General features: G+C 39.5%; 1 protein-coding gene across 1 annotated transcript in view; it reads right to left on the reverse strand.

The window, feature by feature from the left end:
* Positions 1-1383: 1383 nt before the first annotated feature.
* LOC137985295 (WD repeat-containing protein 43-like) overlaps positions 1384-15841 on the reverse strand; it is a 23553-nt gene continuing 9095 nt past the window's right edge. Inside the window, exons 5-18 of the mRNA XM_068832870.1 lie at positions 15666-15817; positions 15320-15422; positions 15079-15143; positions 13934-13994; positions 13480-13590; positions 10822-11055; positions 9788-9931; positions 9395-9484; positions 8228-8259; positions 6414-6477; positions 6127-6240; positions 4678-4747; positions 2832-2884; positions 1384-1571 (exon numbers count right to left, since the gene is read on the reverse strand). Coding sequence (XP_068688971.1) covers positions 1467-1571; positions 2832-2884; positions 4678-4747; positions 6127-6240; positions 6414-6477; positions 8228-8259; positions 9395-9484; positions 9788-9931; positions 10822-11055; positions 13480-13590; positions 13934-13994; positions 15079-15143; positions 15320-15422; positions 15666-15817 — 1398 coding nt within the window. The 3' untranslated portion in view covers positions 1384-1466. The remainder of the gene's footprint in view (positions 1572-2831; positions 2885-4677; positions 4748-6126; positions 6241-6413; positions 6478-8227; positions 8260-9394; positions 9485-9787; positions 9932-10821; positions 11056-13479; positions 13591-13933; positions 13995-15078; positions 15144-15319; positions 15423-15665; positions 15818-15841) is intronic.

The raw sequence follows: 15841 nt of genomic DNA on the forward strand, positions 1-15841 counted from the left end.
TGTAGAGAAATCAAAACTGTTTTTTTCCAAAGAAGATCTCGTTCAAATCGAAGCCAAAGGTTTGTGTGGTTCTCAAAAAACAAAACCATTTCTTTTTCCCAGCCATTGTAGCGACTTGGAGCCTGCTCTTGACAAGTATTTTAACATAGGTTTCGCTGCCCAAGGCATTTTCGTGAAACTCGCGCAAGACCCAACCTTTCGCATCGTCCTCACTCGATACCAACCAAAACCATGAATGATCAGATGTCAAACGCGGAAAAAAAAAAATAACAAGCTCAACCATAGATAACCAACTAGCTAGTTGTTTAGTTTGCCATAGTTTAAAGTAAGACAATAAGTCGATAATTTAAAAATCAAACGGTGCCAGTAATAATAAAATGGCAATAGCAAAGAGTCCTTCTTGGTAAAAATGTTTTACTTGTCTCTGTTGCCTATCGACACGCACGCACGCCACCCCCGCCCTGACCGACGGACCTACTTTTTCCGGTACGCCTGAACCGCCTAAAAACCATACTATAGAGGGCACTCTCACCACCAGCCTCTCTTTTCGCCCTTCGCTCATTTCGCCCTCAAACCCCCCCCCCCCCCCCCTCCAAAAATAAAAAATAAAAAAAAAAAACCCCAGCAGCGGCAACTCTGCACGCTCTCTTCACCCCGCCGGCCAACTTTTCCGGGTACACCTGAACCGCATTAAAAATATACCATAAGGAGACTTTCGTACGCGCAGCCTCCTCTTTCGCCCTTGGCCCGTTTCGCCCCCTAAAAAAAAGTGTATAAAAGTCGACACTTAAAAAAACAAAAGTCTCCCCCCTAAGGGGCCCATAGGAGCCACTAAAATCGACACTTAAAAAAAAATAGCCAAAAAAACCCCTTTTTGCCTTGCCTCTATGGGGGTAATGGGTGGGCGATTTACTCGAGTGTATAATTTTTTTCATATTTGTATGAGATTTTTCAGTCAAAGGGGGGTATTAGGGGGGGCGACTTGCAAAAATGCATAATCCATACAAAAAAATCCTTCGTTTTATGAAAAAATTGATGTATAAAATCGCCAAAAATTTTGTATGGAATTCCATACATTGGGGGGGGGGGGGGTATTAGGTGGGAAAACGAACAAAACTCTCCCCCCCCCCCCCATATACTACTAACTTCCCAGCTGCACTTGTAAATAGCCAACTGGTTTGCCTCCGGCCAGTTGGGATTCTTAACAGTTGTTGTTGTTCTGTTCTGTCGTTTCGTTGTTTCATTGGCCCTGAAAAGCTCCTATAGGGAGCGGTCAATTAAGTATGTATGTATATGTACGTATGTTTTCAATAAAAAAATCAGTTTCTGGGAGCAAAATAAAAATGTTGCCAAGAAGCAGCATACACGGAAATATAAAACAAATACAGTCAAACGATTCTGTTCCTATTTTATTCTGTAAAATCTATTAATTACAGTGCATGATCTTTCTGAATGAATTTTTACATTCAACCCTCATCATCAGATTTCTCGTCCCTCAAATTTTCTTGGTCATGCTCCTCTTCACTTTCTTCCAATTCTTCAACGTCATCAATATCTTCATCCCAATTTTCCTGAAAAAAGAAAAAAAATGTTTCAAGGTTACTGTATACCTTCAGGGGTGTCTCGAGTCCAAACGATGCAGCGCGTCCGGTTTAAACTGTAGATACGTAAAGCCCTCTATCAAATTAAAAGATTATAGAGCTGGCTATCAAACCATATCAGGAATTAAGAAATTAAATGAATTGTCGAAGTTTTCACGACCTTTAAATGCGAGCGTCCGAGTCACCTTTTCAAAGCTACAAGTCAAAGCAAATTTTGCTTTTCGCTATTTTATTTTGTTCCTCCGTTTCCCGACCCAAAGCGCTAAAAAAAACGTGTCTGCGTTTTTCCATACTCAGTTACAGTGAAAAGTTATGGAACGTTTTCGAAATAGTATTAAAAAAATGTAAAGTGTTCGTACAAAAATCGCTCTCAGAGAAAAAATATTTGTCTACATGTTAACCTAGCCACTGTCAAAATTTGGGGGCAATCGGACAAATTCACTGTGAGTTTTAGCTCTTAAAGTGTCCGCTTCGAGTGAAAAAATTGATTCGAGAAAACAGCGCTAAAACTGTCAATCGGACGGGTAATTTTTACTTCCAGTCAAAACGTAAAACCGCTATTTCTCCGCCAATATTTCATCTTTTTGAATAATTTCTTTTTAACATTAGAGATCCCATTTCGATCATTACTTTAACCGAAAACGCCAAATTTGAAGAAAATTGCCGATCTGAAGGTATATGGTAACCTTAAACTGATTAGATATCGTTACTCGAGGAACAAGGTTTGAGTACATAAGTTTACAGGGTCACCCATTAACCCATTTTTTCAAAATTCATCAAAATATATCACGGACATAAAATAAACCAACAATTGAACTTTTTGGAGCAATTTCTCTACCTGCTGGGAAACTTTTATCTGTTCCACACTCCCAGCAAAAACAGACCAGAAATTCTGTTTGCCAGCAGGGCCAGGCAGACGTTTCCCAGCAAGCATAAAAACAACAAATGAATATATTGTATGTCAAAATAGATGTGGAAAAAGGCCTTAGATTTAGCCTTCAGTTGGGGGCGGTGGGGGGCGGGGGGGACGGGGGGGACGGAAATAAAAAAAAGGTATTGACTCCAAATAACCACCCCTCCCTTCCCTAAAGTATGAAATAGCCCATCCAGGTGTCTAATGTCCGTAGGTCCATTTCAAATTTTCGTCTTGACAACAGTATACAAAAAATAATAACTGAGCATGCACGGTCTGGTCGCTAAAGTGAATATTAAGAACTCCATACAACATACATCAGATTCCGAGTGCTCAATGTCAAAAGGAACAAGAGGCTCTTCCTCTGAATCTGAAATGAACAAAGAAAAAGGTAGAACATGTACATGCATTGGAGGGCATCATTATGAAGTTTCTCAAATTTGATTCTCAAAAATGTAATGTTTAATATAAAATTAGGCTACTTTATATAAGAAGCTTTTGCATTACGAAGTTAACCTTTAAAATCATGACTACTCCTCCTACTACTACTACTACCTCAATGTCGGTGGCTAGTGGTGGATATTTACTTTGCCGCTTTGCAGCTTGGTAAATATCCACCACTAGCCACCTCCACTTCGGTGAATACCGGTAGTTGTTTAGTATATCCTATCACAGTGAGATTATAGAGCACAAAAAGATGATTTTAACTGATTTATTAATGCAAAAATTACAACATTTTCGGGCAAAAATTCCGCACAAATTGCTTGGAGGTGAATAGCAAAGGATATCCGGAGTTTGAATAGCGAATCAGTGCGCGCGTTCAATGATATCCACTGTTTTAGTATATACTATATACTAATTATTATTATTATTATCGAACAACTACTCATGATAATTATTATCATCGATACTCTTTTCATTATTTTGTTTCGTGCACCACTATTTTTGTAACTAATAATGCAAATAAAGACTGTTTGTAGTTGTATGAGGATCAATAATATGAAAGACTGTTGGCTAAAAGTGCTGTCAATAATTAAAGTGCTACTATGATCAAAAAATTACTTCTATTTTTTCTTCCGATTTTGAAAGTATGATTGCTCAACACTTGACTGGCAAAATTTTAGGCTTTGATTTTTATCCAAAGGCTATTTACTTTGAGTGTAAGTTTTGAATTTCACGGTCCGCCATTACTCACGTTCTAAACTGACCGATTGGACCTCAGAGGGTTGGATCTAGCGAAAAGTGGCATCATTTACTCACAAGCTTAAAATTTCAGCGTGTCAACGTAGCTTATTATATATGCAAAACATGAGTTTAAAAGTCTGAAAGCCCGAAACTCCGTGCCGCATATTAAATCAGCCACGTACACATGCATTGCATTCTTAAACTAGCGAGTCTTTGACGTCATTTTCTCCTCAATCCAGCTCTCTCAAGATTCCAAAGTGAGTAATGGCGGCGGACCATTAAATAGGAAAATTCCAGTTAAAATAAACAGGTGTGTTTTTGAAATCAAGGCTTAAAACTTCGATCAGTTACTGTTTAGTTAACATAGTTTTGAAATGCAAAGAAATATACAAATTGTTTTTTGGTCATAGTGGCACTTTAAGGAAAGGAAAGAAAGGAACTTTATTTAAGTGTCTAGTGGTTCTAGTGCTGGAGCGCTAATTGGGGACACTGTAAACGAAAATTAACAATTATTGCAAATAAAGTCAAATGTTGGTTTTTGAGGAGAGGGGAAAACCAGAGTACCCCAGAGAAGAAACTCGCGGCGCGGTGCAGAGTAGAGGACCAACAAACTCAACCCATATAATTATGATGCCAAGTCTGGGAATCGAATCCAGGCCACATTGGTGAGAAGAGAGTGCTCTCACCACTGCGCCATCCCTGCACCCCGAAGCTATTTAATTTAGTTGAAAAAATCAGTGGAGCAGAATGTTTTGCTCATGCTTTCCACTAAAAATAAGACAAAACATCCAGAATGTGTTGTGGCATGTCATGTTGCAAACAGTCTTCTCCTACTCTCTAGAAGACAAGAAACAAGAGAGAGCATGGGGAAAGAGATACAGCTGTAGCAATGAAAGACCAGTTTAATGTGCTGCTTTTTTAAAACAAACATGTCAAAGCTACCAACATTACTTTGGTACAAACGAAACAAGTTCAAACCTTCCTCGTGGTAGACAACTGATGGCCCAGCAACCTCGCTGTCTACAGCATTATAACTTTGAGAGTCCACCTAATAGCATGAACAGTCAAACATACAAAATTGCATAAATATCCAAGTTACATTGCAGAATTGTTTTTAAGGGTTCAATTAAGATATTAATATTTTATGAGACAATCAGAGTTAAAGGTGTCTTCAGTTTGTAACTGATCTGACGGCAATTCCTATCAAATAAACTTACTCATCATTTGTCCCTTCAAAATATTAAGTTACAGTCGAGAATTTCAAACTAAAAAAAAAAAAAAAAACAGACAAAAAGTCCCCCCACTTTACCTTGATGAAATTTGATTGTTTGGGCAAGTGTAGTTCTGAGAAGGACTTGTTGGTGATTGATGTTTTGACACCCCATTACAAAATCAACTTCAAAGTTGAGTTCCACTCAGGTTATACAAACATCAGTTTACGTTGATGGAATCATCAGTCACAAATGACAGTCCTTCTCAGCTCTCAACTCACCCATAGGAATGAATTCCATCAAGGCATGTTTGTCCTGGGTTAAAAACCATTTCAAACACCAGTTTATTTATGAAGGACTGATATTTCCACATTACTTACAGTGTGTATGATTAGTGTAAAAGTAAAGCAACCATATTTAACATCGATAACTCGTAACAGTAATTCAACTGACAAACCTGAGGTTGACGGTGCGCTCATTTTACCCCCCCCCCCCCCCCCTCCATCAGTGCTCCGTTTTACGGGTATTTAAAGCTACTTAAGCTACACGGAAAGGAAAGAAGTCGAAACAAGGATGCAACATCCCGGAATCAAACTCAGGATCTCTTGCACTAAGGCCGCGCACTAACCGACTATGCCATCCTCACTCCTTGAATTGACCAGAGTATCAGCCCTGGTTGAGTCCTTTACCACATGGCCCTCGCCAGAGAACGCAGAGATAAACCCTCAAATCAGCACACACTCAGCCCAAAAATGGCAACTGGTATATATATATCCTGTCCATATTGGTGCGAAGAGAAGTGTTCCCCCACTATTCCATACCTATGCACACCAACCCCCCGCCAACTTCCATCACACCAACAACACAGAGTACCAGTATTCACAGTTGGGCGCTCACCTTGGTATTGACCTCTTTAGCTTGTATGTTTTGTTTTCCCACTTCAGACCATGTGATGTTACCCTACAGAACAGTTTCTTTCAAATGTGGTTTTACGCCTGTGCATATGTAGGCATAACTTACGAAAAAAACAAAAGGAAAGTCACTTGAGAACATCACATGGTCTGAGATGGGACAAAAAAACGTACAAGCTAAAGAGGTCAATTAACTGCACCAACAAGACTTAACTAAAGCGAACAGACCGGAAGCACTTTCTTATAAGTTGTGTTGTAGACCTAAGCTGTGTCTTCAGACATGCTGGACAATACATTGTACCTACCTGCGAGAGCATCAAATCCAAACGTCCTTGTAGTTTGCAGAGTTTAGAAGAAATGCTAACACGAGACTCTACCATGGCATATAACCCACTAAGGGAAGTAACTAGATCCGGTACCTAAGAAAAAAGATAAAACACTAAGGCTAAACAAATTACTTTTCAAAGTCAAACATGTAATGCAAAATCTCCCTCCCAAGGCTGCATTCCATACCCACACATATGCATCTCTCTCATCAAACAAAACCCAAGCTGAAAAAAATCAGAATCCTACGATGTACAATGTTCCTTACCGTTACTAAATATGCCATATGTGCACTTAAAATGTGTTTAATCCATGGTACAAGTTTGTCGCCTCTGTAGAGTACAAGAAAAACGAATATCTTGTCAAATGTTTTTGTGTGTGGCATTGTCGGAGTATTTTTTAGAAGCCTCAATCTTGGACAAAATTCGTTGGGAAAATGTGATGTGCTCATTAGTCTGTGTGATAAAGATTAAATTCTTCCCACTTTCCCCTCTTCCCCCATTCCAATGTTGGTTACAAAACGGGCAAAGGCTTGCACAGTATATTTTGCATCACAACGCACATTGTCAACATAGAGTACCGAAGTGTGACGTCACAAAAAAATAAATTTGTGAAATTATGGGATTTGGCGCCATTTACAAATAGAGCGTCCTTAGAAAATCACCTCTTAATTGTAATTCCCAGCTGAAATATAAAGGATGAAAGTTTGATACTGCCCCGTATAAATCTCTCTAATTTTGAGCTGGTTCCAAACTGAAGGAACCAGAACAAATTTTGAAGGGTTTGATTATATCTCCACCGGGAATTGCAATTCAGAGCTAATTTTGGGTATGAGGGCATCATTTAGGATCCTCTATAAGAATATGACATCATATCCCATAATTTCAAAAATATATCTTTTTGTAACGTCATCACTTCAGTACTCTATTTGGTTTTGTCCAAGATTGTTGCCCAAAATGCAAAGAATATCATCGCCTGTACAGCTGTACTAGCAACCTAAGGCACTGCAAAGCTATTATTCCTATCCTGTGGTTCAGATTCTCTTACTAATAGCCCTCCCAATCAGTACAACAGGTCCCTGGCTTCCGCACTGTGTTCGATTATGGTTGGTTTACCAAGATCTGCCAACCAGTTTTTGGATGCTCCTGGACATCTTAGGCACACAATGTTTGAGCAAACATCTCCATTCAATTTAATTCCTAGCAAACATGTACCGTAAACACCTGCAGATAAGACCTTTTTTCCAAAAATTATTGCAACAAATTGGTGGTGAGGCTTATCTGCAGGAACATTTGAAAAAGGCTGCTTTGGTGTCCAGTTTTCCATCTTCGTGTCCGATCTAATGCCTGGTTACTAAGCTACCAACGTTCAGGTCACGTCTCTGTTGTAATGCAAGATCTACGAAAAACTGAGTTGAATGAAGAAATTCCTTGGAAACATGTAACGTAAACACCCGCAGATAAGCCGCACCTTTTTTCCAAAATTTGTTGCAAGAAATTGGGGGTGTGGCTTATCTGCAGGAAAATTTGAAAACGGCTGCTTCTGGTGTTGTTTTCCATCTTCATGTCCAATCTAATGCCTGGTTACTAAATTACCAACGTTCTGATCATGTGTTTGTTGTAATGCAAAAATCTACGGAAAAACTGCGTTGAATGAAGAAAGTCCTGTCAACAAATACCAGAAAAAGTTCAATCATATGTCAAAATTGGCAGAAACAATGTTCACTATATATTAATTTAAAGTGCTAAACTTGTGGGTACGACATTGAAGTATTTTCTGTTAATAGTGAGTTTACGTTTGATGAAAAGTGGATGAAGAAGACTTCTAAAGACTCTACTTTGGGTTTCTTTTGATTTCTTTCATAAAATTTTTTTCCACAATTTAAGCTGCTAAATTCAGGGTACGGCTTATCTGCGGGTGTTTACGGTAAGTGCTTTAATGAAGTCTAAAACAGTATGGCAATATTGCAGCCATCAATAAGCCTCAACAATAAACAATCTATTGGTGTAGAGGGAAGCAAGGGAAGACAGCTTTGATGGTTAAAGGACTAAAAACTAGATTCTCTGTTTTGTTTCACAGTACCTATTAGGCACTGCTTGAATCCTGTAAAAAAGCTGGAAAAAAAAAGGAAACAAAATTTATTAAATCAAACCCAGCAGGAAGACAACAACCTTCTGCCCAGGTATCACCCCACTCTTGCACAAGCAAGCAATGAAAAAAACCTGGATCACTTTAAGTAAACTCTATGTTTCCCAAAATGTGGGAAACAAAAAAAATGATTACCTATGGAAAGAGAAGTGTGGTGGGAATTAGTAACCAATTTAAAAGTGGGGAAAGTACAACAACAAAATGTTCGGTGCGCAAACATGAAAATCCCTATTTTGCCAATTGGATACAAACTACTACTGGATGTTATTAGAGTATAAATATCCTAAAACATTTGTTTGAGTGACAAAGAGTACAATACTTCTCGCCAAATAGGACAGTGTGCAAAGCATCTTCAGGTTTCTTGCAGCACAAAGTGAATCATGTGATACTGCTTAGCAGATACCTTGTTTTGAAAGGTGTCAATTGACCATAACATGGATGTCCAATATCAAAGATGTAGGCTGTAAACTAGATGGAGTATAGATGCCATGTTAAGCACTAGTATCAAAGTATTGATACTTAAGCCTGTGATACCGTCACAATGGACATGAAGGGGTGGACGGCCGTATGGTCGTACAGACGTACGGTGACCAAAACCAAATTTTCTCAGACAGATGGGCTACGGAGCTCTGCTATCATAGCTTCTGAAATACATTACATCTCTATTATGACTTATTTGGGTCGAATTTTTCCAGTCTCCAGGGTCAGTTTCTCTTGCCATGTTCCGAAACAAAATTGATTAACAGTTGTTGCTTTTCCTTCAATAACTTTAGACTGTTCAAGACCATGCATGCATAGACCAAATTGGCTAACTCAATGTTGTACACAATTCAAATCCTTTGGGGACAAAAACGTTTTGTTCCAGGTATTTCCAAATCAATTAACGTGAATGCTACATTGTAATGGAAATACAATCCACAGCGAATCTTGACCCCGGGAGATATGAATCGGGTACAACATCGAGTTAGCCGAATTGGGCCTATTATCTCAGTCTACACCACTAGGAACTTGCTGTGCATGTGAATTTGCCTCTTACAGTGATGGAAGGAAGAAAAGATGGACAGGTGCATGATGGGGAAAGGAACAGAACACAAAACAAACCTCTTTTAAAAATGGAATGGTGAGAGTGACAGGAAGTCGCTTTACTGTGTTCTTTATGAAAGAATCTTTCTCACCATACCGTAGTACATCCTGAAAGAAGGAAATCATAATGTGATACAGCAAGAAATTGCAATGTGTGGCTATCTTCCACATGAACCATGTAATTTGCCAACTTTTTCTGGGGGTAACTTAAGGCATTAGAAAACCAAACAGAATCATTTCCTACGCCAGTCCTGTTTCTCGAGAGGATGCGATTGGGGAAGAGGGTAAAAGAAAGGGGGGAAATACATCACAGACAAGAAGGAAAAAGGAAACACTAAAACAATTAGAAATTAGTTTCAAGCTGGATTTGTGACACTATCATCAAGCAATTTTTGTTTAATGTAACAGCACCTCCATTAGATTTCTATCTTGGCTGTGAAGGGCCTGTATTAACATCTGCACCATAGAGTCAGCTGTCGGAGGGGCCTTCCTTTTTCTTTTGTGCTGTGTTTCTGACGATGCAGTATTAATTGCTTTCAGCCTTTCTTCAATACTCTGGAAAAACGATTCAAATCTTGTTGTTAATTAAATGTCTTTACATGCATTTTCACACATTAAAATAAAAATGATAAAAATATTTGGACAAAATGTTGTTATATTCGTATCATCAATATTTATGAGACAAGATACAGTCATTACAGTGTAGGTGTATATTGAAGACTACCCTATGAGCAGAGGCCCTTAAAGTCGGGAAGACAAAGGGACCTCTGCAAACTGCTCCGAATTTCCTTGTTGAGTATGCATTAAAACTTCAAATGTATTCAGATGTCAGTCGTGTGACCAGTCACTGCAAAACCACAAAACTAAAACAAACAGTTGGGATATTTTCAAAGGACTCTGATAAACATACAAAAACCAAGGAAACTCACGATAGTTTATAATCATATTTTTACTGAAAATTTTATCGGTTTCTGGCAGACTAGTTTCTGTAACCGATATACATGTACGGAGGAAACACTTGTGCCAATTTAGACAGTTAAAAATTGCAACGCCATTGTAAATTTCAAAAATATTGATGACGCATGGCAACTGATCAAGCGCAAAAATCATCCATTTCTTTGGATAGGGGCAAATCAAAGAAAGTTAAAGCAGTTGGCAAAGGTCCCGGCTTATCTACAAATAATAATAATAATAATAATAATAATAATAATAATAATAATAATAATAATAATAATAATAATAATAATAATAATAATAGTAATAAGCAAACATTTTACTATGGTAGACCTGTCAGAGAAATCTGTTATAATTGGGTGCCCTGGAAAGATCAAAAGGCCTCTGCTCTGCTTGTGCAAAAGGTCTCTGCTCTGCGTCTGCATCTGTGTCTGGAAGATCAAAGGGCCTCTGCTCACAGGGTAATTGAAGACCTTCCCTATTCCAATTACCTGCTCTTCCGGTCTTTCCATTTCCTCGCTGCTTCTTTTTCTCCTTGTTCTGCTCTTTTCCTGATCATTCGCTTGAGCAGGGGTTGCTAGCGCCATATTTCCTGGACCAAGTGTTGTGACTTCTTTACCCGAACTCTGACCTTGATGAGATTTTTCCCGCACACCATTGGCCAGAAGCAGGTTTGAAGAGTTTTCTCTTATAAGACATGTGTGCTCTTCCATTGTTGAATAGGCCTACATTGGATTGTACAAAAGAAATTGGTCAAGTCCTGATAAGATTGACAGCTTTCATGGCATATAATATTTCGGCACCTACAGGAGAATTTCACAATGTCTTTGAAAACAACATCTTTCAAATCACAGACGTAAAAGCGTCATAGGCAGAAATAGTTATTTACCGTCACGGACAGGAGCATTGGTGCTGTGCGAGAGGGATTAAGGGTATGATAGCCTGCACGCAGGCGGTTGGATGGTCGAAAACCCGGAATTCGTAATGAGGTCGCCATCTTGGATTCGCGCGGCTAGGTCTGGGCAGGGTTGAGGGTCGACAAAGCGAGCGAGGGGAGGGGGGCCGAGAGGAGAGAGAAAAACCGCCTGCCCGAAAACCAGCCCCCTTTGAGTAGCACAATTTCGCAGCGTCCGCCGGTGGACGCTGTCTTCTGATTGGTCGGCAGACATGCTGTCTATCGACACAAGATTTAATATTCATATACCGCTCTTGTCACCATAGGCAAAATGATGAGCTCGAATGTCGATCGAGCGATTCAAAGTGCTTTAGATTTCTTGGTGACAAGAGAAAGGAGCGTTCTTTTGAAGCGTGAACAAAAACAGGCGATAGTTAGTTTACTAAATGGTGAAGATGTGCTGGCCGTGCTTCCCACTGGCTTTGGGAAAAGCATGATATTTACAGTGTTTGCGGTAGCCGAAGGTTCGAAGGTCGTCCGGTGTCAGTGCTTGTAATTTGCCCACTCAAGAGCATCATATCAGATCAGATTGTCGAACTGGAAGGTTTGTGTTCGGCAGCAGAATTCACCCCAGAGAGTTCTAAGAAAATTATTGAAGATCCTCCTATCTGCATCTACTGCTCTGCAGAGCAAGCGCTGGAGGAACGCTTCCTTTCGGCCAAAAGACAGATGAAGAAAAAAATAACATAGTTAATCTTGTGTACGTTAATAAGTTTTATTAGATCGTTAACCTCAAAGTTATTTTTCTTAACACTCGGTGAATCAAATCTTTCTTTCCCTACAAAGATCGCTTGAATCGTTCCCAAAGATCGAAAGTTGTTTACAAGGCAAATTGTTGGGATTGCGATGACTTCTACATCGGCAAAACGAAGCACCGACTGCAGGATAGAAAAGCTGAACATTTTGAAGCGCTCTCCAAGCATGAACACACATCAGATATTGCTGATCATATTATGACTACTGGACATAACATAAAATGGGATCATTTTGAAATTCTCGCGTCTGGGAAAACTGATTACCACTGCAAACGAAACCTTGTTTACACAGGAATTGAATCCGACCTTAAATGCTAATTGTCACTTAATTACAGCTCGCTCTCAATTTGTTTTGAAATATAAATATTTTTCATATAATGAAGGTTACTTTTGAAGATGTATGTTGCCACATACGAAACGTCAAGTTAGATTTCATAAAATGCATTGCTTCACTGTAAATCAAAACCGTAAATCAAAGCCGCAGTTGATCGCAAAGTGCACCGACAGGAATATTGCCCACTGTTTTCTCGCTGCCAAATTTTTTAAACTTTCCGTATTAAACAAGAAATTGCAATGGGAAAAACCTACAGTTACCGTTTGCTGCAGTTTCTGCCGGTTTGCTTACATTTCTTACGGCTTTTTTAGTTGACCAGAGCAAGTTTGTTTACAGCTACACGCTTCAGTGATTGACAGCCTAATTACAGTCTCTTACTTATTGGTCAATTATTGTGGCGTGACATGCAACCGGAAGCTCAAAAGAAAGTGGGCGGCTACCGAGAAAAGGTTGGTTTTCGGGCAGGCGGTTTTCTCTCCGCTCTTCCCACTCCCCACCCCGTCGTTTTGTCACGGGGCCCAGACCTATCCCACGCTCTTCCAATATGGCGTCTGATAGTGTTTAGTGGCGACACAACAACTACCGCCTGCAAGCAGGCTAAGGGTATGAGTGTCAGATATATATAGTCGGCTGTTATGATTTGTTAACCATTCTAGATCAGCAACATTTCAGCTCCAAAGTTAAGCTTTGATTTAAGTGTGTTTCGTTAGTTTTCATGATTTGTTTTCCTGACTCAGCCCCTGGAGTTATAGCAGCACCGCAGTTGGCAAAGTGTTTTTGGGTTTTTGTATCCGGAGGTGTCGCACTAATTTACTGTGAATTGGTTTGTCTCTGTGTCTCTGGAGACACATGTCTGTACTATGAGGATTAGTGGGCTATATTATTTTTTTTTATGCCTTCCTTCAATAAACTGGCGTATGAGGTTTTTGCCGACCTTCAGGCCCTGCATCTATAAAGTTGTATGCTTCTTATTGGTTATATGGTACACTATAACTTCGTTATCTTGTTATTGACTAAAAGCCAAACTGTAAATGTTCTTTTCTCTACAGAGGTTATAGAGTAACACAGTTAAAACTATTAAGAAGTTAAAAATATTTTTGCTCACCAAAGTTTCGAGCTGAGGTTTTACAGCAGAGCCAAATGCAAGCAGCACCGAAGGTTCTTCTTCAGTCAATAAACGAACAGATAGCATTGGTATGGGAGATGGAGTTGAATCCTATGGGAAAAAATATCAACACTGACCTCACTAGCAAGAAGAAATTTTTTACCCATTTGCAAAACCTTGAAACCCCACCTTTTCATACGAAGTCACATGTACGACTGACTATTTTCACCATCCCAAAATGCAATTGGGCCGACATAAAAAATCTGTTGCAGTGCAGATGTCGGCCCGATTTTTGTCAAAGCCGCCACCAAAAGTCGGGCCGACAAGTCGCACCACGTAAACCGGCCTTTACTCTTGGGACTGTATTTTTAATGCAAATACCCTCCCCCCACCCCCCCCCTAAACTGAACTGTTCTATGGGAATGGTGAAAAAAGACAATTTTAAGAATCACACCTTTTTACCAGGGCTTGCCAGCTGAACTGTTCTTGTTGGTCGTAAAGGTTTCTTACCTCCACTGCAGAAAAGAAAAAAACTTCAGTTTTTGAAAATCAGTTTGTTTGCACTACACTACAGTACAGCACAGCACAAAAGTTGCATGTCTCGTCTTGTTTCCAGCTAAAGGCTACTCTTTTCTCATAAGGCATCGGCTACACTTCTTAATCCAACAGTTTTGTCTCACAAGAATTAATGAAGAAGCAACGTTGGATTAGCAAGACTTGATAAAATTACTCTGTCTAATGCCAGACAGTCTTTACTCATCAATGGGGCATGATTTAGGAGTCAATGGATTACCTGCAAATGAAATTTTCGAAAAGTTTGGTATTTGCACCATGTGCCTGTTTGAGTATGGATCAACAAAGACACATGCTCTCACTGGATGACACAAGTGATTATTCAAAATTGTCTTCTGGTAAGAAAGATAAGCCAAAGGCCCTTTTCTGGAGTACAGTATATTATGTACATTAACAGGGAGGGTCAGCTATTAGCTGTGATAACAACCTTTTGACATTAGCTAAACGCCATTATCAAGTCAAAATTATTTGAAAATTGCAAACTATAAATAGCAAGGTGCGGTGGCCTCATGGTCAGTGCGTTCGACTCCAGATCGAGTGGTCCCGGTTCTGGTCCTAGCCGGCGACATTGTGTTGTGTTCTTGGGCAAGACACTTTACTCTCACGGTGCCTCTCTCCACCCAGGTATATAAATGGGTACCAGCGAATTTCATGCTGGGGGTAACCCTGCGATGGACTAGTGTTCCATCCAGGGGGGGAGTAGAATACTCCTAGTCTCTTCATGCTACAGAAACCGGAGATAAGTGCCGGCCTGGTGGGCCTTCTAGGCTCGTAGTGAACTTTACCTTTTTTCTATAAATACTACAAGAACACTAGTTGATAAGAAGCCTGTATAGTAAAAGAAACAATGAATATCCAGACAGACTCCATACGTGCCAAACTTTTTGTTCAATTTTCATTGTTCTTTTCTTTCACTGTACAGGCTCTTTATCAACTATTGTTATTTTAGTATTTATAGTTTGCAATTTTCAAATAATTTTGACTTGATAATGGCATTTAGCTAACATCGAAACGGCGTTGACTTACCCATTGAGTGAATATTCAAAAAGATGCAATTGGCTGTCCCTTGAGACTACAGCAATGTGAATGGGCTGTGGAGAAAAGTCAGGACTGCTGAGTAAACATAACTGGCTATGAAATAACAAGGTTTTACATAATACATGTAATTCACCAGGTACACATAACAGTTTTAATGCTATGGTTTGTCCTCCTTGCGGCTGTCAAGTGCAATTTTTTAGGGTACACAGCAAAACTTAAAATTGCCTACCTTGTCACATTTGCTGTGCCTCACAACATCAACTGCGATGGGTTCATCAGTGAGAGAAAGTGATACCAGAGCATTTCTGTCTTTGGTGTCCAGGTTCACATACCTGAAATGAGGAGAAAAAAAATTAATGCTTTAGTTGTATTCAGTGGTTTAGTTAAACATATTTCATAGCTGGGATGTGTATTACTGTGCTTTTCTTGCCTTCAATGCCAACCACAAAACTGCTCTTTGGTTACAAGGTCAAGCACCTTATTCATAGTTTTTGCTGGAAACTAGATGTTGGTGTGTACAATGTACATTTGAGAACAAACCTTTTTTTTTTACAAAAAAGGACCTTCACACTCACCAGATGTTGATTAGCCTGTCCTGTTCAGCTCCAGAAAGAAAATAATGACCATTAACTCCATTGCTGGGAACGTGATTTGCATTTGAATCGTGAGTCAAGGTATTGGGGATAAACAAAAGGGATGTCACTGGAGTGGCATGGCCAGCAAAACTCTGTAAAGCAAATTAACATTACAT

Source organism: Montipora foliosa, chromosome 14, assembly GCF_036669935.1.
Source record: "Montipora foliosa isolate CH-2021 chromosome 14, ASM3666993v2, whole genome shotgun sequence".
NCBI lineage: Eukaryota > Metazoa > Cnidaria > Anthozoa > Scleractinia > Acroporidae > Montipora > Montipora foliosa.